General features: G+C 44.9%; 1 protein-coding gene across 4 annotated transcripts in view; it reads right to left on the reverse strand.

The window, feature by feature from the left end:
* Positions 1–25,064, reverse strand: part of FANCL (FA complementation group L) — a 265,614-nt gene that overhangs the window by 138,588 nt on the left and 101,962 nt on the right. For 2 of the 4 annotated variants that reach the window (XM_063918208.1, XM_063918206.1), the window contains 4 exons: positions 24,914–24,974; positions 21,634–21,690; positions 11,130–11,227; positions 5,984–6,080 (listed from right to left, as the gene is read on the reverse strand). In XM_063918208.1, coding sequence (XP_063774278.1) covers positions 5,984–6,080; positions 11,130–11,227; positions 21,634–21,690; positions 24,914–24,974 — 313 coding nt within the window. The remainder of the gene's footprint in view (positions 1–5,983; positions 6,081–11,129; positions 11,228–21,633; positions 21,691–24,913; positions 24,975–25,064) is intronic. The other 2 variants (XM_063918209.1, XM_063918207.1) reach the window with 1 other exon arrangement.

The raw sequence follows: 25,064 nt of genomic DNA on the forward strand, positions 1-25,064 counted from the left end.
GAGCGAGGGCATTGTTATAGCAGCAGATTTAATTTACGACCCATCCATAGAGACAGTGTTATGATAAGGATTGCAAATGAATTCCATGGCCTGTTTTTTTCACCCGTTTTTCCTTCTGTCTCCCCCTCTGCCCAGATACACCCATCCGGAAAAGACATCAGCCCTACCCAAGAATGTTTATGTAAATGTTATGTGAATGTATTTTAGATATGTGTCTTATCTTCATCTCTACAACCTTCAGCTAATGACACACATAGTCGACAGGTGATATCCACATATATTAGCACTCACATATGTTCCCCCTCCATGTATCATCAACTAAATGTGCACCCCATTTGTTGGAACAAGAAGCCGAAAAGAGCTCGGTAGTGTTTGTCGGTCCACTTACAGACCCCTAATACGGGATAAGAAGGATTTAATGTATACTTCGCAATACCTCGAAGCTTATCTAAAACATATACGGCACGATGATACATGCCCCTCAGACATGGATTCATACATACATGCTTTTTACTATCCCACTAGGTCATACATTCCCCGCCTACAACTCTCCTCCAACCATCCAACCGTCTGTAGATATTGTATTGATATTTTTCTGTTTAGTGATTAGATAGTGGCAGTTATTGGTGACTGCCAAAGGGTGGACTGTCAAAGTCGAAAAATATTGAAGAACACACACCATGTATAAACTGCACACACATGCCCACTGCGCGTGCACTTGTTCTGCCGTGCGTGCACATATCCGCAATTTGCGTATGGTCGCTCCTGCGGTCCTGCGCGTGGTATGGGTATTTACGGCAGAGTTTGTGTACGCATGGAGGGCCATCAGAACACATTACATATTTAATCCAAATAGTGCACAATGTACACATAGTCTCCTTGCACCACATCAGAAAGTTATAGCTGTTTAAATGGTTGCAGAACAAAGGGATTCACCTTTACAGGATAAGAGGGGGCAGACTAAGATTATAAGGTGGTATTTGGAATCCAGCTGTAGGGTATTTTAAGGGTAACATTCCGGTGTTGGTCTGCGGAAGATCGCATGTTCCTGCGGATAGTTATGTGCAGAAGCAGAATATAGATATAAACTGTATTTACTGTATATTATGTATGCGGCGGGAATCCAGAGGAGACCACCCACAAGAGCAGTTGAGAAAGACATCGCCTACCTTTTCAAATCAACCTATGACCTCTCCTGTACTGTAAAAGTGCATTCCTGTGTCCAATGGACAAAGGGATTACAGTATCCATTGTATTGCTTTTGGAAGACTTGTATAAATAAAGCCTGCTGCAGCCCGGCCTCACACAAGACTCACAACGTTATCTATTTGATGACGGAGGACCGGACTGGGAAGCGCACGTGAATATACTCACGTATGTACATTGACTGTAGCCATTATTCTATTATATATATTGTCTTGTATTGTAGCGTATAATTTGTATTGTAAACCCCCTTTCAGAAATAATCCACTGTGGTGTCGGAACCCAGCAGTAAACTCACAATTGGTGTCGTGTGCTCATTGCCCTGCTAAGGTTTAAAGTGTACTATTATTGCATAGCATTGCTGTAGAAGGTTTAAAGTGTATCTCTGGGTGTGTATGCGCTGCGAGTACTTTGTACCATCAGCGCGGCGTGTACACGCAAAGTCCGTACACTACGGAACCCTTTTACGCTAATAGCGTAAAAGGTGCGTAGTGTGAATTAAGTATAGCGGCCACAGCGGCTAAAGGTTTAAAGTGTATTTAAGGTGTTTTTAAGCTATAGCTTTCATTCCTGTAATGATAGTCAGCTTTATCAGTTTTGAGTACAGTATAATACGATAATCCATAGATTCCCACTATGGGTGGAAGAAAAAACACCTATATCACCTTTCTTGTGTGTGACTTACCATACTCTTTGGCACATACTACACTATATACAGTTGTCTTATTTCTTCTATTTTACATGTCATTGAGGAGATCATCTTCTGAGATATTCGTGGACTGTTGGCTACCGTAGAGGAAATTTGAAAACACAACATAAATCTTCGGAGTATGGGGGTCATTCCGAGTTGATCGCTCACTGCCGATTTTCGCAGCGCAGCGATCAGGTAAAAAAATGGCAAAACTGTGCATGCGTACGGGCCGCAGTGCACACGCGCAACATACTTTCAAACAAAAGTATGTAGTTTTACACAATGTCTAGCGACTCTTTTCCGTCGCTCTGTTGATCGGTGAGTGATTGACAGGAAGTGGGTGTTTCTTGGTGGTAACTGACCATTTTCCGGGAGTGTGCTAAAAAACGCAGGCGTGTCAGGATAAAATGCAGACGTGCCTGGGGAAACGGGGGAGTGGCTGGCAGGGCGTGTTTGTGACGTCAAAGCACGATCTAAACAGACTGAAGTGATCGCAAGGAAGGAGTAGGTCTGCAGCCACTCTGAAACTGCTTGAAAAAAATTCTGCACTGTTCTGCTAATCTTTCGGTCGCACTTCTGCTAAGCTTATATACACTCCCAGAGGCGGCGGCTTAGCGTTTGCACTGCTGCTAAAAGCAGCTAGCGAGTGATCAACTCGGAATGAGGGCCTATATTTGTATGGACTTTTTATTGATTATGTGTAATTTAGTGAGCGTGGATTTACAGACTGTGTGATCTATTTTCTGCAATTCTTGAACTTATATGTTGGGTGAACACACAGTTATTGTGTGAATACACAGTTATTGTTTGCGGCTCCTAGTGTGCACAGTTACAGATACCCGCTTCTTGTGTTCATTGCTTAGCAAATGACATGCCCCTCTGTTTACTATTTTGCAACTCTGCACTGACCCACGGGAAACCACACTCCCTGAATACAGATTCCCTTCTGGATTGGCTGTTAAGCCTAGCAATCACTCAAGTCATACCAGTAATACTATTTGTCGGCCAGAAGGGCAAATACTAGCACAGGAGTTCATGATCTTGGAACTAAATCAGTGAACAAGCCAGTCATGGCAAAATACGCGTCAGGCCACAGGGACTCCCTCTGTACACACAACGGTATATGTGTGTTAATACTGTATATGTGTTTTGTCCATATGTTTGCAGTGATGCTCTAATGTTTTATAACTGAAGTTGGACAATGTCACTAATACCAGAACATACAGTATAAAGCGTACACACTATAGAATCTTCACATAAAACAGTACCAAGGTTCAGAATCCAGCATATTGTGTGGTCCTGCGTACACAATACTCTGTGCACCACATCGTACAACGCATCGTCCCATTTGACAGGCAGCACATCAGATGGAACAACGAAATGAACAATAGGTAAAGCGACAGATTGGGTGTACACACTATAAGATGGTCAGTTTGATTCTACCCCAGGATGATATAATGGAAAATAGATCGTAAAGTGTGTATCCAGACCGAAAACTTGGGCTCAACCTAGAACCTGCTGCTTATCCAATTTAGCTGGGAATCTCAATTTTACGCCATATTAATTTGCAGAGTTTATTATAATTGTTCTGATTGGCAGTTCCTAGTTTTCGGAGTGTGCAATGGCATTTTCTCTCTTCTTTCTTTGTTATACATGATAGCCTCTATTAAATTAGAAGACATTTACTGTACGCATAGTAAGTAGGAGCCTGAATCTCCTATTCAGTTTTCCTTATGTGTACTGAAAGCTCTCTCCTCTCCTGTATGTCAGCACTGGTAGTAAATCAGTTATGTCAGGAAGACCACAGCATTACAACAGGTTTAGTCAATGGCTAAAAATGTACATAATAAACTACAACATACAAATAGAGGCCTAGGTCCTTTTTCCAGCTCTTATTGTGGCAATAAAAAAAAAAGACATTATTTATTTATTTATACATACATATACATACAGTTAATTGCATTTTCTTTCGCCTCTTCCACTGTTCTTTCATGGTTCTAAAACCTTTCACATATGGGAAACTACTGTGGCCTGTGCTTTGTCATTTACTTTCACAACACCCCGGAGACTCCCACCTGGTGCTATAAAATGCTAGTCATACAGAGATGGATTTCCAATGCTGGGAGAACACCACCTCATCACATGACATTTGCTGAATGTTACAAGGACGCAAAGAGAATAAGCCTGCTGTCCCTGGAGACAATCCCCAAATGCTGCCAGTGCATGTAAATGTGTAACTGAGAAACAAGGATTTATAAACAATACTAAACCGGCATAAAATGTTGTCCCAAAGAATAGTTGACACAAGGCACATAAATTAAATACATAGCAATATTTTTATTGATAATCCTTGCAGCGTTATCATGTCAGAATCCACAGTACAGATAAGCAATCTAAAGAAAATCTTGGGTGCTTAGCTGCCTTAATGTAACTAAATACAGTGCTTTCAGCCAGGGTACTAAATGTATATATGTCCAGAAATATACATCAGTGATCCTTGCTGGTCAGTGTAGGCATCACTTACAACACAGAATTAATAAATAATGAATCCCATATGGGAGTTCATAAACAAAGGTGCTATATTCAGGGAGTGTGGTTTCCCGTGGGTCAATGCAGAGTTGCAAAATAGTAAACAGAGGGGCATGTCATTTGCTAAGCAATGAACACAAGAAGCGGGTATCTGTAACTGCGCACACTAGGAGCCGCAAACAATAACTGTGTATTCACCCAGTAACTGTGTGTTCACCCAACATATAAGTTCAAGAATTGCAGAAAATAGATCACAGTTTGTAAATCCACGCTCACTAAATTACACATAATCAATAAAAAGTCCATAAAAATATAGGCCCTCATTCAGAGTTGATCACTCGCTAGCTGCTTTTAGCAGCAGTGCAACGCTAAGCCGCCGCCCTCTGGGAGTGTATCTAAGCTTAGCAAAAGTGCGAACAAAAGGTTAGCAGAACTGTGCTGAATTTTTTTCAAGCAGTTTCAGAGTAGCTGCAGACCTACTCCTTCCTTGCGATCACTTCAGTCTGTTTAGTTCCTGCTCTGACGTCACAAACACGCCCGTTTCCCCAGGCACGCCTGCGTTTTTACCTGACACGCCTGCGTTTTTTAGCACACTCCCAGAAAATGGTCAGTTACCACCAAGAAACACCCACTTCCTGTCAATCACTCATCGATCAACAGAGCGACGGAAAAGAGTCGCTTGGCCTTGTGTAAAACTGCATAGTTTTTTGTGAAAGTGTACGTGTATTATTGGAACGGAGCAAGATGGACATGTCGTGCTTGGTGTCACAGTAACCAGATTAATGTGTAGATTCATTTGATGCCTGTTATTAAGTTGTAGCACATTGCCATTAGTAGATATGATTAAATGTATGAAAGCTAAAGTCACTCTTATTAGAACAATGGATTTCCTGGAAGACAGCATGCCTGACCAGTGGCTATCTCCTGTAATTACACCATCAAGGCTGGACGTTGCTTGCATATGAACTGACCAGTGACTCATCATGAATGAGAAAGTTCCCTCCCCTAGACTAGTAACAAGAGATGTGTGCACTCCCCCAAAATACATAGTATATAGGTGATCACATACACAGCCGGCTGCTGTTCTTTTTGTCCCAGATGATGGTGGAGATGCTGACTGTCCAGTGACTGCATGATTTTACTGAGAGAGAGTGAGTGATATGGAGTGTAGTGAGCATTTTGAGCAAAATATGGTGATGTATTACTGGCTGTGGCTGTATTTGAATTAGATTGTAATAACTGCTTACTGTGTAAATTGTAACCATGTAAATATATATATATATATATATATATATATATATATATATATACTGTACATTGTGATATATTGAATACATATCTTTTTAATAACAAATATATACATCAATGAGCTTTGGAACTCAGATGTGTGGGTGTATTATTTTCTCTTATGGGATGTAGTGTTTTGCGATGTATAGCGCACATTCATAGCACATGGTAATAAGATGTGCAGGCATCCACAGTATATAATAGAGCTGGCATCTTAAATATTTGTTAGAAAGCAATTTGACTTTTACAATACATAATAAAAAATACACTCACCCGTGCACCCAACCTCAGAAGGATTACATGCTCTCGCCCTGAAGAATCTTCAATTTTTAACTTGATTGTACTGAACTCATTATCAACAAACAATAACCTAAAGCGAGAAAATAAATGTAGATATACAATTAGGATTTTCCTAGTACCCTGGCTATTAATGAAATGCTTTGTTATTTATTAGGGGTTACCCATTGTTAGTCAGTTATGTCACATGACCATTCAGCTGTGAAAGATTAAATATCCACAATGCAACCCTGTATCATGTGTATTTACACGTATCCTGTTATCTATCAAGAGGCTTTGTACATATGGGTGTAGTATGTTATCCCGGCGCCGGGATCCCGAATGTCGGCATGCCAGCAGCTGGGCGAGCGCAAATGAGCCCCTTGTGGGCTCAATGCGCTCGCCATGCTGTGGGCAAGGTTGCGCGCGTATTCTCCCTCCAGGGGGATCGTGGACCCCCAAGAGGGAGAATAGTTTCGGTATGCCAGGTGTCGGGATTCCGGCGCCGGTATACTGAGTGCTGGGATCCCAACAGCTGGCATACTGAATACCACCCGTACATACTTATATGCTTTATCATATGTTTAAGCACAAACAAAATGCATATAGACAGAATTGTATTTATGAATTTACGTAATATATTTCTAAATACATGCAATCTACATTTTTTAAACATGTTGGGACGATAAAAAGGGTGAGGTACATTGCTACTTTTCTACCATGATGTGCGCAGACTAAAATTGCAGTGCCACATCGCAGAGAACTGAATCTTCATCTAAATATCTAGTCTGTGTCTGATTCAGTTATATTAAGTTGAATATAAGATGCCTTGTTGCGGTTTACAATTACATAAAATCATAGAGCTTCTTAAAATTTAATAATACAGAAGATATCATCATATAACACTAACTACAGAAGAGTCTCTGTAGAGGATAAAAGGATAGCTACTTTAGCAGAGGTCTTGAATTTAATTCGGTGCAAAGTGCTGCTTGACATCACTCCTAATTTTCCCTCGCACCTCTAACCTCACTTGCAAGGAGAGCCACTGAGGTCCATTGCCCATGGAACTCACTGTTTGGAAGCTATTCAACCCCACATGTACTGTTATATGTTGCTTCTCCAGGTATAAGTGTCTGGATAAGTCTGTAAGTACATTGCCTAAGTTTATTGATGTTAATGCAGCCACTTTCACGTCTGCAGCTACACAAGCAACTCTTCAATGCGTCATTTTATTCCTGGCCATCTTCAGATACTGCAGCCAGCAGGGACTCTCACACAGTAAGCTTACAAGGTCTCAATTCTTTACCAACTCTAACTAGCTGCAGTAAGAGAGACAGATCATCGGGTCCATTTACTAAGCCTTGGATGTGTTATGAACCACAGGTAGTAGTTCATTCCTGTTTTCCGTATTTTATGTTTATAGTTCTCTTGCAGGCCAGGATTTCCCGTTGCTCTGGTTTAGAAGACTCTTGTTTGCTGCCGGTGGTGAGTCTGTGTAATTGCAGCCTGTTTCCATGTGTTTGGCCTCACCTGTCTGCTAAATGCATCTTGTCAGTTTGGAGTCGTGCAACAGGGCAGCTGCACGACATAATTAATTAGGGCTCTCTATTATATTCTGGCTCAGTGCAATACACAGACGCCGGTGATAGTTCTTGAGTTCTGAGCTAGTTCCTGCCAGTTCCTGAGTGTCTGTTCCAGTGTCTGTTCCAGTGTCTGATCCCGTGTCTGATCCCGTGTCCTGCTGAGAAGCGTTCCTGTTCAGAAGTCCTGTGGCTTTGTCTGTGCCTGGTCGAGTATCTGGCTTCTTGGTGTCCACCGGTCTGTCGTTTGGGATTCTGCCTGTCCTCCGGTTCTGAGAGCCTGTGTCGGCTACATTGGGGGTTCCTGTCCGTTTGCCAGTATTTGTACCGGTTCCGTGAGTAGCGGCTTTGCCGCGTCCGTCGGCCTAGGCCGCTGAATTCTTTGGTTATATTTGTTACTGGTGTCTTGCAGAGGGTTCTGCGTATGCTGTCACCGCCGGTACACAACAGTATTGTGTCGGCGTGTGGACAGCATCTCCTTTGTTGTTCTTTTCCTTTGGCGGCGTGCCGCACATATATTTAGTTTTAGGGTTGTTAGTAGCCCCTAGCTTTCTGTTTGCTTTAGTTAGAGGTCCCCTTGTTATTATCCTGTCTCGGTTCACGCCTTGTCTCACTCTAAGACCTGGGGGCATCGGAGTTGGGCCGACCTAATCCGCCCTTCAAACACGGCTGCCGTGGGCCCAAGAAACCATAGTCACGCAGGCGTGAACTGACCACACGGGTGAAACAATAGAGGTAGGCTGCTAGGGGCTATTTTCATACCACACCTTATTTCAGCGTCACGTTCTGGTGCTCTGGACTCACTACGCAACATCTCTCTTGTTCTGAGCACCAGGAACGTAACAGGATGGAGATAAAGTATCAGCCAATCACTTCCTAATTGCCATGTTACAGGCTGTGTTTGAAAAATGACAGTTAGGAGCCGATTGGCTGGTACTTTATCTCCATCCACTTTATCTCCGTTCAAGGCTTAGTAAATAGACCCTTAAGTCACAAAACTTTTTTTATTTCTCTTCTAATTAAGGCATCAGGAGTTTTTATAAACTATGGTTGCACATGAATGTCTGGCATGGCTACATCATATTTGTTATGTGCGGAGGAACATATGGGAGCTAATTTGAAGATTGACACAGCTGGCTTACACATTGCGGCCGCATCCCGGAAGGATGTGGCCGCAGTGTGATTGACAGCTGGAAGCCGTTGATGGGGCGGCGACACAGCGTTGGGGGGATGGGGCAGTTGGAATGGAGGTGTGCCGTGACGGTTTTCAGGGCGGCTGCATGACGTCACACGCAGCCGCTCCAAATAAAAAAAAAATGGCAGCCGACCTGATAGCGCAACCAGGGGTCAACCTTAACTTGATACGTTTGCAATTTAATTGCAGACACATCTGGAGGCGGCCCGTCACACATGCTGGGCGGACCCCAGCATGTGTGGAGATGGACGCAGATCTGGCTGCGTATGCAGTAATCTGCGTCCATCTCTGATTCAGGTCCATAATGCGCCATACCTTACAAAGTGATATGCTCATGTGCATTAGCAAAATGAATCCATTCCTACTTTACGAGTAAATCTAGATAATATACTGTACAAGCCAGTTATCACTTCACCTAAAATACTGCATCTGAAAAGACTGAGTAATTGACATTCTAGAAAACACCATATTTAATTTTTAACATGATGTACCCAAGGTGGGGGAAAACAACAACACCCGGAAAAAAAACATTTTATTGCTATTCAGATTATGTTTGGAATGAATATGTTGCAGGTGTACACATATAACCACTGCTAAGTCTATTGGTATCCAAATATTTTGCCTTCTTGCAGCTGTTCTAAATGCCCTCTATCAAGAGATTTCATTGCTGTTTGCCCAAGTCTCAACAATGTAATTAAGTTTCCAATGAGGTAATTTAAATGAGATTAAACTTTGACAGATGTATTTGCATTGTAAATTTGAGTGCCTTGTTTGCACTTTCCAAGAAACCTAAAAAAAAAAGTACAAATTATTATTATCTTCACAATCTCTATTAAAAATTCTTTGGTGCAACCTCTATGAGCAACTTAACGGCAGCTGAGGAAATTGCTTGGTTTGTCTTTAAGGTGAATTTAGAAAATAAAACGCTGCATGGTAGTCCGTAGTTAGATATTTTTAGGGACTTTATACTAGTATAATACTATTTACGATGGTCGCTTTATCATGATGGGAAATTAAAATTCTCCAAGGTAAATTCACTGCGGTTTCAGCAGCAGCAACAGCAGATGGAAGCGTCAGTGTCATCAGGAGTCTATTGATAGGCAGACAGTTGCTAGGTTCAATCATCCCCCTGAAGGTTTGAGCTCTACGCCACACTGCTCCAATTCCAAATTATCCCCACGGTACCTCACTAGCAAGTAGCGGATTGTAGTAAGTTATTAACACCTAACCAGTGAAACAAAGAGATCACTTAGGGAGAGAAGGAAAGTATAAGGATGGTAGATGTATGCCAAACCTTTTCTCTAATAAAGTGTGACACTTAAACTGAGTTTGCAAACACATAATCATTACTTTGTGCAAGAGATTGCAGAATCACACGTATAGAGGTCTATGATAAAACCATGGAATGTCTCGGTCTTATGCGTCATTCTGCACGAGTGACCATCTGATTAAGAAGAAAACTGTTACCAACATACTCCAGAGCGTGTTTCTAAATACACCTGCAGTGGATCTGTCAAGGCCCATACACATTAGACGATGTCGCTCTGTGAGCGACATCGTCTAACGTTTCCCCCTCCCGGGCCGGCCGGTCGGCGGCCGCCTGTACGCACTGAGCGATATGACCGCTCATATCGCTCAGTGACGTCACGCCCCCGCCAGCCCTGCATGAAGGTCGTGGACGACAGCCCACATCCTTCATGCATGCCCTACCGACAGCGACGATCGTTGCCGTCCCGCGGGGCCGCGCATCGGTCGTCGCTGGCGGCATACACACTTGATGAAAAAATGAGCGACGTCGCTCAAGGAGGGGGAAAATGAGCGACGTCGCTCATTTTATCGTTAAGTGTGTATGGACCTTTAGGCCTCATAGTGGTTTTTGTTTCATTTTTTTTTAAATCAAAAAATAGACAAAGGAGAAAAAAAAAAACATAAGTTACCACTAACACGCTTGACCTGGTTTAGAGCCTACTGCAGGCTTTTATCCGAGTAAAACTAGAAAAATTAGAACAATTTGCATTTCAAAATTATATGTGCAAAGTAAATTTGCAGGAGCACACTGCTAGTTCAACTTTATTCATGCTGTACAAGAGACCTATATAATAATGGATGATGATCTGTCCCATCACTGCCATGCATAGTGAGAGTAGGGGCGCCCCCCAATGACTCCCCCCAGAACAAGAGAAGAGATGGTAAGATAACAGGAGACTGGGCCTGGGCTGACCCGGCATAGGCCACGTCTATTCCACTAGAAGATGTTCCAAAATGACACAACTCTTCCACTTTCAGGCATATTTTAATTATAATTCAGGGGTCACAGAATAAGGATTTAGAAGAAAAGGCAAAAGAAGCAAATAATTTCAAAACATACTTATCCCAACCCAAATTCTCAATGTCCTTCACAAGGAGGGAGTAATACTGTGGAGCTGGTGATGCATCTAATGAACTTGTATTTTTCAGAGCGACATCCTGGAATAATAAAGTGAATGCAGTAAGTAATATATCACTTTTATGCATAACAATTGGGTGCGATCATAAAGGTCACAATATGCCTGCATCTTCACCATAAATGCATCAGTGCATCAGACAGCTGCTGTAATTACATGTAATCTTAGACACTTCTACATATAATGGGGATAGGGGTGTAGCGTAGATGTAAAATGGACAATCTGATTTAGAGTTGCAAGGGGGTAGCATAAAACAGAGCTGCCCTGCGTGCGTGCATCAAGAGAATGTACCATTTGCCCTGCATACAAGAGAAGCTTGCATTTCTCCCCGTTTAATGCAACGTGGTTTGGCCAGATGAACATTGTAGCGCTATAATATGTATACCAATACCCTTCTTCCTGAGATACTAAATAAATGACGGATAATTAAACCCTAGTGATTTGAGAACACATTTCACTAAGATTAGTTCCAGCAGGAAGACCAGTCTCCCTTTTGGTAATTTAAAAGTGGACAAATTCAGAAGCTTTGTAAATAAATCATAAATAACAAGTGAAATATTCCGGCTACTGTTTAAATTGCTAACATTGATCAGAAGATGAAGCGGAGTTGGCTGCAATTGCTCCTGCATTCATATCAAAAAGCACAGACATAAAATGAATTCAGTAAAAGTCTGCAAGTGATCGCAAATTCAACGCTGGACATATCGCCCAGTATACATCAGATACACTGGCACAGGGGGCATGATTCAGATGATGTTGGAGGTGCTGTTCTAGGCTGGGTATGGGTGGCCGGCGGGATCTCGGTGAGTAGAATGCTGGCGTGCGGGAGGGGGGTGAGGGGGGGGGGGGGGACAAGGTGCTGGGGGGGAGCGCCACATGTTCTATTCCCGCTCTATGGGTGTCGTGGACTCCCACGAGTGGGAATAGTCCCTGTTAGTCAGCATTCTGACTGTCGGTCTCCTGACCACTGGTCACATAACTACATTCCGTATTGCTGCAGCTTTCATAGAAGCACTATTGATAGCTCTAATATGGTAATGCAACAGAGGGAGTCATGCATGCATTACTGATCCTAGCTGCACCCTAGAACGCAGTATTAGATCATCTCTTACACAACTGGCTTTCTGTGTGTCCCATGGGGTAGAGCAAGTGGTCGCTGCAAGTCCTACAAAGATTCCAGGAAACCTCTGTCCTCTGACGAGATTCTGCCTTGTCGCTCCCCTGTAGTGACGGTGAAATGCCTCCGATTTAAGAAACTGAGGCCATCGCCGTCCCCTCCCCAACCGGCATCAAACAGTCAATTCTTTGCAGTCTGATGTCAGACTGGGACCGATGTCGCAGTACAGGCCCGGTACAAAGTATCGAACAACGGTACTTTGCAGCATGTGACACTATAGCATCGGAACCTATATCAGGCCCAGACTTCGTTTTCATACAGAAATAGTTATTCACAATTATTGTTAAATTAAGTAAAAAAAATACCTACAGTAGCGACTATAGGGGTTATTCAGAGATGGACGCAGCCGATGCGTTCGAACGCAGCGGCCGCGTCCATCGGGTCTGCGCATGCCCATGCGGTCGAACCCCAGAAGGATGCAACCACAAGGTGACCGAAGGCTGCGGCCAGAGGACGGTGGAGGGTGTCATCGACGCTGCATTTTGCAGGTGTGGTCAATGACGCTGGACAGACTACCAGTGCAGCCAGGGGTCGACCACAAATCGATGTTTTCGCAATTAAATTGCGAACGCATCGCGGGGTGGCGCCATACACATGCTGGGCAGCCTTGCCCTGTGCTGGGTGGCCCCAGCATGTAAGTAGATGGACACAGTTCTTGCTGTGGAAGCAAGATCTGCGGCCATCTCTGACTAACCCGCTATGTCCGGTATAACTCACAAGATCATGTAATACTGTATATGAACATTCAATAAGAAAAGCACATGTCCACTTCAGTGGTGAATGCAATATCAGCTAGTCAGACGCTGGTAATAGGGATGGTGACATAGGGGGTGATTCAGACCTGATCTTACACTGACATGCGGGGGGGGTGCCCAGCACAGGGCTAGTCTGCCCCGCATGTCAGGCCCAGCCCCACCGCACAAGTACAAAACCATCGCACAACGGCAGCTCCTGAGTGCTGGCAGGGAGTTACTCGCGTTATGGTCGCAGCGGCTGCGTGTGATGTCATGCAGCCGCTGCGGCCCGCCCCCCGCACGGTCCGGCCACGCTTGCATTACGCAATGCTTGCATATTTTATTTAATATATTTCTAAATAACCTGGGAGATGGTCTTGAGAGCGAAGTGTCCATTTTCACAAATGACACTGAACTGTGTAAAAAAATTCAATCAGATAGAGATGTTGACTGTCTACAAAATTACTTAATCAAATTGGAAGTTTGGGCAGCAAAGTGGAGTATGAGGTTTGATATAGAGAAATGTAAAGTTATGCACTTATGCAATTTACAAATTAAATGGGGAAATGGTAGGGGAATTGGTAATGGAGAAAGATTTGGGTGATCTCATTGACAATAGACTTAGCAGCAGTGCACAATGTGAGTGTGCAGTAGCTAAGGCAAATATGGTGTTCGCATGCATAAAACAGGGGATGGAGACAAGGAAAGAAAGTGTAATCCTGCCACTGTATAAGTCGTTGGTACGGCCTCATTTGGAATACTGTGTACAGTTCTGGGCACCACACTAAAAAATACATACTGGAACTTGAAAAAGTTCATAGTAAAGCTACAAAATTGATTAAGGGCATAGAGTCGAACTATAATGAAAGGCTAACTAGGTTAGAGATGTTTACATTACATAAGAGGAGACTAGGAGATATGATTAATATTTATAAATACATTAAGGGGCAATATAAGAAATTATAATACAATTTTTTTAACGAGAGATCTGTACACAGAACACGCGGCCATCCATTAAGGTTAGAGGAGAGGACTTTTCATACGCAGTGAAGGAATGGTTTCTTCACAGTGGGGGCAGTAAAGATATGGAGTTCTCTGCTGAAGAATGTTGTTTTAGCCGACTCAATTGATAAGATTAAGAAAGGGTTAGACAAATTTTTAGCTGAAAAAGAAATCCAGGGATACAACCTCTAATAATCAGATAAAATATAGGATGAACATGATGGACAAATTGTCTTTTTTCAACTTAAACAACTATACTTTACTCCATAAAAAATAAAAAGGTCAGAGCTAATGAATACAAAGATCTCACTATGTAACTGATCCTACAGTCATTATTTGCCCAAATAGCAAAATAGGATGTTACTGATTTATGATTTATGGTAAGACTTACCATGGTTAAATCTCTTTCTGCGAGGTACACTGGATTCCACAGGGAATAACATCGGGGGTGTAGAGTTGGATCTTGATCCGAGGCACCAACAGGCTAAAAGCTTTGACTGTTCCCAGGATGCAACGCACCGCCTCCTCTATAACCCCGCCTCCGTGCACAGGAGCTCAGTTTCGTTAACCAGTCCAATGCAGTAGCAGGTAAAGAGATGGCAGATGTTCGTCACATAGAACCACGTTCTCACGACAGGAGAAAGGACCAGCGGCTAATGCTATACAAACCCAAAGAAGCTAAGTGCGTCAGGGTGGGCGCCCTGTGGAATCCAGTGTACCTTGCAGAAAGAGATATAACCATGGTAAGTCTTACCAAAAATCTCTTTTTCTGCAGCGGAGTACAATGGGATTCCACAGGGAATAACATCGGGGGTTGTCCTAAAGCAGTTCCTCATGGGAGGGGACGCACTGTAGCGGGTACAAGAACCCGGCGTCGAAAGGAAGCTTCCGGGAAGGCGGACATATCAAAGCCATAGAACCTGATGAATATGTTCACAGAGGACCACGTAGGCGCCTTGCACAACTGTTCAGTGGACGCGCCACGGTGGGCCGCCCAAGAAGGTCCAACAGACCGAGTAGAATGGGCCTTAACAGCAGCAGGAGCTGGGAGACCAGCCTGCGCATAAGCTTGTGCAATCACCATTCTAATCCATCTGGCCAAGGTTTGCTTGTTTGCAGGCCAGATACGTTTGTGAAAATTACACAGTATGAAGAGGGAATCTGACCTCCTGATAGAGGCAGTCCTCTCCACATATATACGAAGAGCCCGTACCACATCCAAAGACCGCTCTATGGAGGACAAACCAGAAGAGATAAAGGCCGGAACCACAATCTCTTGGTTAAGGTGGAAAGATACACCACCTTAGGCAAATAACCAGGGCGAGTGCGAAGAACTGCCCGGTCAGAGTGAAATATCAGAAAGGGCGGACGACAGGACAATGTGCCTAGGTCCGACACCCTCCTAGCAGAGGCAATAGCCAAGAGAAACAGGACCTTAAGCGTAAGCCATTTCAGGTCCACAGACTCAAGAGGTTCAAATGGAGACTCTTGCAGGGCGGTAAGAAAACAGACAGATTCCATGGAGCCACAGGAGGGACATAGGGAGGTTGTATCCGCAAAACACCCTGAGTGAAGGTATGAACGTCAGGAATAGATGCAATCTTCCTCTGAAATCACATCAACAAGGCAGAAATATGAACCTTGAGGGAGGCCAGATGAAGGCCTAAGTCCAGGCCTTGTTGCAGAAAAGCCAGAAGCTATGAGGTTCTGAACTTATATACATCGTAGTTCTTAGCAGCACACCAGGTGAAGTAAGAGTTCCAGACCCTGTACTAAATCCGAGCCAAAACTGGTTTACGGTCCTTCAGCATAGTTTGGATGACTGCCTCAGAGAATCCTTTGGCCATCAGGACTGATGCTTCAAGAGCCATGCCGTCAAAGCCAGTCTGGCCAGGTCTAGGTAGACACAGGGGCCTTGAACGAGGAGGTCTGGGCGTTGAGGAATAAGTAGAGGATATTCCATCGATAGACCCTGCAGGTCTGAGAACCAATGCCGTCGGGGCCACGCCGGAGCGACCAGAAGCAGAACTCCTCCTTCTTGCTTGAACTTCCGCAGTACCCTGGGCAGGAGAGACACCGGAGGGAACACGTACGGCAGCTGAAATTCCCATGGAATTGCTAGTGCGTCCACGAACGCTGCTTGTGGATCCCTTGTCCTTGATCCGAAGACCGGAACCTTGTGATTATGTTGAGATGCCATCAGGTCTACATCTGGAAGGCCCCACTTGTCCACTCGGAGTTGCAAGACCTCCGAATGAAGGCACCATTCTCTGGCATGTACGTCCTGACGACTGAGGAAATCCGCTTCCCAGTTGAGGACACCCGAAATGAACACTGACGATATTGCTGGCAGATGGCGTTCCGCCCAACGAAGAAATCTTGACACTTCCATCATTGCAGTGCGGCTTTGAGTGCAGCCTTGATGATTTATGTAAGCCACCGTGACCGCAGTTCCAGAATGTTGATGGGGAGGAGAGACTCCTCCCTGGTCCAGCAACCCTGAAGTGAATGTTGCTCGAATACCGCGCCCCAGCTCCTCAGACCGGCATCCGTAGTCAAGAGGACCCAGTGAGGAATCCAGAAGGGACGGCCCCTGCTCAACTGTTGATCCTGGAGCCACCAGGCTACAAACAAGCGGACCTCCGGAGTCAGGAATATCATTTGAGACCTGATCTGCTGAGGTAGACCATGTCGAAAGACAACACCATCAAGCCTAGTGCTTGCATCGCAGAGTGAAGGGACACTCTTGGGTGAGAGAGGAAGTATCTGATCCTGTCCTGACGCCTCAGGACCTTCTCCGGAGACAGAAACAGCCTGTGGCTGTGTGTATCCAGTAGAGCCCCCAAGTGCACCATGCGCTGCGCAGGGACCAGGGAGGACTTTTTCCAATTGATCAGCCAGCCATGGGCTGTGAGGAATTGCACCGTCAGCTGGAGATGACTCAGGAGGACATCTTGGGAGCTTGCAAGGAACATCAGGTCGTCCAGATACGGCAGGATCCTGATTCCCTGTTGACTGAGATGAGCTGTCATCACGGCCATGACCTTGGTGAAAATCCGCGGGGCCGTGGTTAGTCCAAACGGCTGAGCCCTGAATTGATAATGGAGGAGGTTGCCAATAGCAAACCGCAGATATTGCTGATGTGAAATGGCAATAGGTATATGCAGGTAAGCATCCTGTATATCCAGGGATACCATGTAGTCCCCAGGTTCCATGGCCAGTACAATGGAGCACAGTGTTTCCATACAGAACTTAGAAACTCTCACAAATTTGTTCAGTGACTTGAGAATAGGCCGGAAAGACCCATTGGGTTTCGGAACTAGAAACAGGGTCGAGTAGTAACCCCTTCCTTTTTGAGAGATAGGCACTGGCACCACTACTCCTGTCTCCAGGACGGATTGTACAACCAAGTGTAGAGCTTGCACATTCAACTGGTCCGATAGGATGATTGTTGTGCAGAACTGGCGAGGGGGACGTCTCTTGAAGGAGACCGCGTACCCGTGAGAGACAACTTCCTGCACCCACACGTCTGAAGTGGTCCTTAACCAGACCTGGGTGAACTGCAGAAGTCGGCCTCCCACCCTGGGGTCCCCCAGGGGGAGGGCCGTCCTGTCATGCTGCAGGCTTGTCCTGTTTGGAAGCAGGCTGACAGGCAGCCCAGGATTGTTTAGATTTGGGCTTACTGGTCTTGGAAGCACAAGGCTGTCTTGAGTACACCTGACCCTTCAATTTAAATGAAGTCTGAAAGGAACGAAAAGTAGTACTTTTGGCTTTCGGAGCAGAAGGAGTAGTAGGAAGGCACGCAGTCTTCGCAGAGGCTAAGTCAGTCACGATCTTGTTTAGATCTTCTCCAAAAAGGATGTCTCCCTTAAAAGGGAGAACCTCCAGAGTCTTCTTGGAATCCAGGTCCACCTTCCAGGACCGCAACCAGAGAATACGGCAAGCAAAAATAGACGTAGAGGCCGCTTTGGACGCCATGATGCACGCCTCAGAGGACGCCTCCTGAATATAGTGTGAGGCGGTGGTAATGTGAGACAGACACTGTCTGGCAATGTCATAAATATCCGAAGGTAGCTCATCCTCCAACACCTGGACCCATGCTTCGATACCTTTTGCAGCCCAGGAGGCCGCAATACTCGGTCTACGTACCACACCATTTAGGGAAAAAACATACTTCAGGCATCCCTCCACGCGCTTACCTGTCGGTTCCTTCAAGGTGACAGTGGTGACAGGCAGAGAAGGGAACAGCACAAACCGTGGGACATGAGAGTCTACCGGAGGTGGAGTTTCCAACTTGGTACTGAACTCTGTAGGGATAGGATAGCGAGCTAGCATCTTCTTAGAGGGAGAATTTCTTCCCTGGTGAAGCCCATGCCTCCTGACGTATGTCAATTAAACTGTCAGAGTGAGGGAAAACAACTTCAACCACCTTCTGATGCTTGAATTTATCAGGCTTCTTTGACACAGTAGTGGTATCTGCTTCATCATCAATCTGGAGAACCATTTTGATAGCTTCCACTAAGTCAGGGACATCAACTTGAGTTACAGGCTCCCCGTCAGAGGCCGCTGAGTCAGAGTCAGTCGGAGCAGTATAAGCCCCATCCTCATCAGAAGTATCCGAAACAGGGGAGGATTGGGCTGAGGAAACCATACACTTGTAGTGCGCCTTGGCCCCAGAAGGCTGAGGTGTAGGCTTCTGTTTAACCAAAGCTTTATTCAAAATCTGTATCTGAGCAGACAGAGTGTCCGCCCAAGGCGGATTTGCTACAGGGACCATTTGTGGCTGTAATGGCACCGGCAGTCCCACAGGGGACGTAAGACGTGTTACCAATGTATTTAACATACACTGAGCTGTATAGACTGTGTAGCACTATATACTGTATATATAAATAATGTGGACCCTGACGCACTTATCCTCTCACGGCACAGAATATAGTGATAGCAAGGGTGTGATACACTAAATGAAAACATACAGCAGCTATAGGCCAACTCAGTCACAAAGACAATGCAGTTATGAAGTGCACAACAATAATTCCGCACTGGACAGGCAAATTACATATGACAACAGATATGTATATGCAGAAAGCTATAACAAAGCACAGTCATACTGGATGTATCTCACAAAATAATTGTACCACCTATTCTGTTATAATTACACTTGTTCTTAACTAACACTGTCTAAACGACATGTAGAATACTCAAGTGACTGTAAAAGCATGGCGCTGTGACAGGAGGCTTTACAGAGGAGACATCAGCTCAGCAATCCCGTTGAGAGCAGCCCTTGCCATAGAAATGGCGCCAGATCTCTGCAGGGAGTGAGGGAGAAAGTGAAAGCAGCTCCAGGGCGGGAACACCTGCGTAAGATGGCGCCCGGAGCTGGGGGGGGGGGAGGGGCTACAGGTCAGCGCCTTTTCCCCTCATGCTGCACTTTACCACCGGTACTTATGAGGCCTTTGTCAAACGGTTTTTCAAGAAAACCAACCTGCGCTCCGGCTGCCCTGGTGGATATGGTGGGGTCCATGAGCCATTCAGTGTCCACGCCAGCTGCTCAGGCCATCTCCTGGAGACCGCACGGGATCGCGATTTAGCCAGGCGGGTCCCACCTGCGGGACCCTCTTACCTTCTCCCCGTGTCCTGCAGCCACGCGATCCTGGAGATTTGTAGCGCCGGTGTGCCTGAATACCGGTGCGTCTCCGCTGCAAGTACCAGGGAACCAGGCTGCGGGAGTATACAGCGCCGCAGTGGGAAGGTGATGGAGCCGCAGCACAGTATGTACCCTGGACATAAAGAGTGCTGCGGCCCATGAAGTATCTTCAAAAAAATATATTCTTCTTTCTTCAGGGTTGCCTAACGTAGCCCCCCCTGTTAGTGACCCGCTATGCAGGCACCAACTTTAAAAGTGAGCTCCTGTGCACGGAAGCGGGGGTTATAGAGGAGGCGTTGTGGGTGGTGTATCCTGGGAACACTCAAAGCGTTTAGCCTGTTGGTGCCTCGGATCAAGATCCAACTCTACACCCCCAATGTTATTCCCTGTGGAATCCCAGTGTACCCCGCTGCAGAAATGCGTCTTACTTGCACTGCAATGCGACGAGGACTCACCATGAAACTGTGCTGATTAATTTGATATGAAACACTTGTATATCTGTGTGCAACTGAGTCTGTATATGAAGCAAAACTTGACATGGAAAAAAGCCACAGCCACTGCATCGTAGCACTTTGTATGCAAATTCAGACACTTTGGGGGTAATTCAGACCTGATCGTAGCAGCAAATTTGTTAGCTAATGGACAAAACCATGGTGGTCATTCCGAGTTGTTTGCTCGCTAGCTGCTTTTAGAAGCATTGCAAACGCTAGGCCGCCGCCCTCTGGGAGTGTATCTTAGCTTAGCAGAATAGCGAACGAAAGATTAGCAGAATTGCTACTAAATATTTTCTTGCAGTTTCTGAGTAGCTCCAGACCTACTCCTAGATTGCGATCAGCTCAGTCCGTTTATTTCCTGGTTTGACGTCACAAACACGCCCTGCGTTCGGCCAGACACTCCCGCGTTTTTCCCTGACACGCCTGCGTGTTTTAGCACACTCCCGGAAAACGCTCAGTTACCACCCAGAAACGCCCCTTTCCTGTCAATCATTCACCGATCAGCAGTGCGACTGAAAAGCGCCGCACGAACACCAGCAAATCTACTAAGTTTTTAGTTAAATAACTAAGTGCATGCGCGCTGCGTACCATGCGCATGCGCATTTAGCAACAAATCACAGCATAGCGAAAATCGTCAACGAGCGAACAACTCGGAATGACCACCCATGTGCACTGCAGGTGTGGCAGATATAACATTTGCAGAGAGAGTTAGATTTGGGTGGGTTATATGGTTTCTGTGCAGGGTAAATACTGGCTGCTTTATTTTTATACTGTAATTTAGATTTCAGTTTAAACGCACCCCACCCAAATCTAACACTCCATGCACAGGTTATATCTGCCCCCCTGCAGTGCACATGGTTTTGCCCATTATTTAACAAATTTGCTGCTGCGATCAGAGCTGAATTAGGCCCTTAGTCTCACACAGATAAATTGATCAGCACAGTCTCCTGGTGCATCCCAGCTGCATCGTGTTGCGACTAAGTAGTATTTTTGGCAAAAAAGATGCCAAACGCTTGCAGTTTCACTGAACTTGGCGCATCTGCAGCAAAGATTTATGAGGACACATCTGTAGGTAAATCTTAGGACAGATATAGTAGGGATCCCGCTAGGCTGTTTCAGTGGTGCGTATGCATCTATTTACAATGCGAATGCAGCTTGGGGGCAGCCCAGCATCACCGTAAGTGTTGGGTACGCCCCCCTATAGTGTTGAACAGGGGGCATGCCACGAGACCACGGCCCTTTATAGGACGCAACTTTGATGCACACATAAGTGACATCTCATCTGATCGGTACCCTGCCCGGCACACAACATAGATTGAACGCTATATAGAGCATGTTTATTAGGTCATATTTCCTTACAAAATCATTAATACTTACCAATATAGTCTTTAGTTCCAACATAAAACTTGTAAGATTTGGACTGTGCTGTAATCTCTGTTTAATAAGAAAAAAAAACTCTATTTTAATAGGTTTATTTTTATGTTATCAAAACAGTTCTGAAAAATGAGAATTATCAAAATCTGCTAACCAGAGTTCTCACCACTCCCAAAGCTCCCATAGATGTATCTATTTTTAAGATTAACTTTTGTCAACAACTGGAATTCTAATGTTTTGTCTCCTATTTGCAGTCAATTCAAAATGATTGTACGTACACAGATGTTTCCTCATACATCTTTGCTGCAGTCATGCCAAACAACCCTCCTCGGCAGGCCAGGTCGTGTGAGAATCTTCAAGCGCCGGGCGTCTTTTTTGATTCTTTATTTGCAGCCTAGTCTCAACGTCATGCGACTATGACGCACAAGGAGACTGTGCTGCTTAATTTGATATGACGCTTTTTCTGTCCTTCTCCGTATACAGACTCAGTCACACACAATATGCAAGTGTCATATATCAAATTAATCAGCACAGTCTCCTTGTACTTCCTAGCCACACTGGGTTGTGATTAAGGCATATTTCCGGCAAAAAAAAGACACCTGATATTAGCAGAGTTGCACGGGACCTGGTGGTTCACTCATGCCAGGCATCTGAGGCTAAATGAATGAGGACACATCTGTAGTACCCTCTTCTGACTTAAGGTGCATACACACAGTGAGATCCTTGCTATGCCCGATTTTCACTATGCGATTTCCCTTGAAGTCCCCCAGAGCCCAGAACAGATTTTGACTATCTGTATTTTCGATTTTGACTATCTGTACTTTCGATTTTGACTAAGTGCAAATTTTGACTATGCTTTGTACTAGATAGTACACTATGGCCCTCATTCTGAGTTGTTCGCTCGCAAGCTGCTTTTAGCAGCATTGCACATGCTAAGCCGCCGCCCTCTGGGAGTGTATCTTAGCTTAGCAAAATTGCGAACGAAAGATTCTCAAAATTGCGAATAGAAATTTCTAAGCAGTTTCTGAGTAGCTCGACACTTACTCTGCCACTGCGATCAGTTCAGTCAGTTTCGTTCCTGGTTTGACGTCACAAACACACCCAGCGTTCGCCCAGACACTCCCCCGTTTCTCCAGCCACTCCCGCGTTTTTCCCAGAAACGGCAGCGTTTTTTCACACACTCCCATAAAACGGCCAGTTTCCGCCCAGAAACACCCACTTCCTGTCAATCACACAACGATCACCAGAACGAAGAAAAAACCTTGTAATGCCGTGAGTAAAATACCAAACTTCTTAGCAAATTTACTTGGCGCAGCCGCAGTGCGAACATTGCGCATGCGCAGTTTGCGGAAAATCGCTGCGATGCGATGAAAAAGAACGAGCGAACAACTCGGAATGAGGGCCTATATAGCCAAGATTGACTTGCCTGCACAGTCTGTCTAGCTTTGCGATACCGACACTATGGGGGCCCGCATCGGGATCAAATCGGGATCGCAAGGTGTTAGCACTAACTTTCCTTGCGATTTTGACTATACAGTATAATCAAAATTGAAAGGAGAAATCTCACCGTGTGTATACACCTTTAGATTCGGATTTCTTTTTATTCCCCATACGTGACATGGAGGGTGGAGAAGGGTATAGACAAGAGAGGACTGTGTGAGTCCTCAGAAGACCATTCAATAACTAGAAAAGATGAGGGGTGTGTGATTAGTGCTTAGTACGATTCCCCAAGATGAACGAAAGCAGCTGGGTACTTATGTCTGGTCTCGTAGATAGCAATGTGGAGTTGGTTGGGATGTACTAAGCACTCACCTGTGATATCTATTGTGTTCGTGCTTCTGTGTGCCTCACTAGACGTGCAGTGGTGGCCAAACTTTCTTGATTCACAGCGCCTTAAGGGCCCCATACACTCCTGCAACATGTCCATCTGACATGTCACAGGCGATCGCTGGCGATCACCCCGGCGGCAGGATCGCTCAAGATACATTGTATGCTGTCCTTTTGCATACAATGTATCTTGGGCGATCCCAGCCACGCCTGCGGGGTCGGATCAGATTGAATGTGTAGCACATTCAATCTGGAGGATCCGATCCGATGCTCACTGGGCCGCGCATCGGATCGGATCGGATACACAGCCAAAATGCCCGATTTCACCCAATATATCGGGCCGAATGCCCGAATTGGGCTGAAATCGTCCATAATCGTTCTAGTGTATGGGGCCCTTTAAAGTATCAGCATTTCTTTATCATACCACCCCCTAGGTTAAATGTTTTTTTATTGATAATTTTAATATTTTTTTTGAAAATGTAAGTAAATTATGCCTACCTGTCATTCTTAGGTTCAGTTATGTGGTGATGTTTATGTGATGTTGTGCTTCCGATTGTCCACGTTTTATGATTGGCAGCCACTATCACTGGTTTTGCCTAGCACTTTAATCATAACCAATCCGAGGCACCCCTTCAAGACCCTCGCAGTACCCCAGGGTGCCTAGGCACACAGTTTTAGAACCACTGCTACGTGTATCCAGGGAAACATATGTACAAAGTACTACACAGAATGAGGCACCCTAAAGGAGCCAGGTTACCACCCAGGCAACCACACCTGGTATTAGGCTTCCTATACTACAGTTGTTGACTTGCTGTATAGGAGCACTGCGCCTCCCACATTGTAGTAAGAAATAAATAAGCAGTGTGACATATACCAGACTCCTGTCATCTTTCACACTTATTTCTGTCAAACACAAGCACAAATTAATGTCTCTCAGGCATGGAAGATCTCAATTCCAGGGTGTTACTCCTTTCACACCGTGGCAAGGACCCGGGAAAAATTGATGGGTAAACCCAGGTTGTGTTTCTGTATAAAATGGGTTGACCCAGGTTATGTGTGGAGGGTCCGCGACTCATGACCAGGGAATTTATTGGATCCATGCCTCTGCGTAAATGGGGAATTAAAACAGGAGCTCACTGAGACCTGGCACAAATAGCCCAAGTGGACCCAGGTTTACCTGGCAATTTGTGCTCGGGTCCAAGGCTTGGTGTTAAAGGGGTATAACTGTGGGAGTCCATGACACAGATTGCATTAAATGTGCTACTTGAGGGTATACAAGACCTTCTCTATACACATACACAAATTGTATACAATCTCTTGTTACTTATAGGTTTATTTTGAACCCTCGCACCCCTTAAAACCAATTTATTATCTTTCTTTCCACTCATACCTCATGACTAAATCTGAATTGAACATATGAAAACAAAATTACATAAATAAAACGACATTGCTTTACCTGCTTTACAACATGCTGATATCCTTGCAGAACTTTCTTTAACTGCCAACTGCACTCTATCCTATGAGTAGATACAGGAAACGGTAGTTTTAATTCATTCTACAATTAAATTGACATTTCTGAAGTGTCTGAAATTCCTTTCTTTACCGTT

The sequence above is a fragment of the Pseudophryne corroboree genome, chromosome 4 (genome assembly GCF_028390025.1).
Source record: "Pseudophryne corroboree isolate aPseCor3 chromosome 4, aPseCor3.hap2, whole genome shotgun sequence".
Taxonomy (NCBI): domain Eukaryota; kingdom Metazoa; phylum Chordata; class Amphibia; order Anura; family Myobatrachidae; genus Pseudophryne; species Pseudophryne corroboree.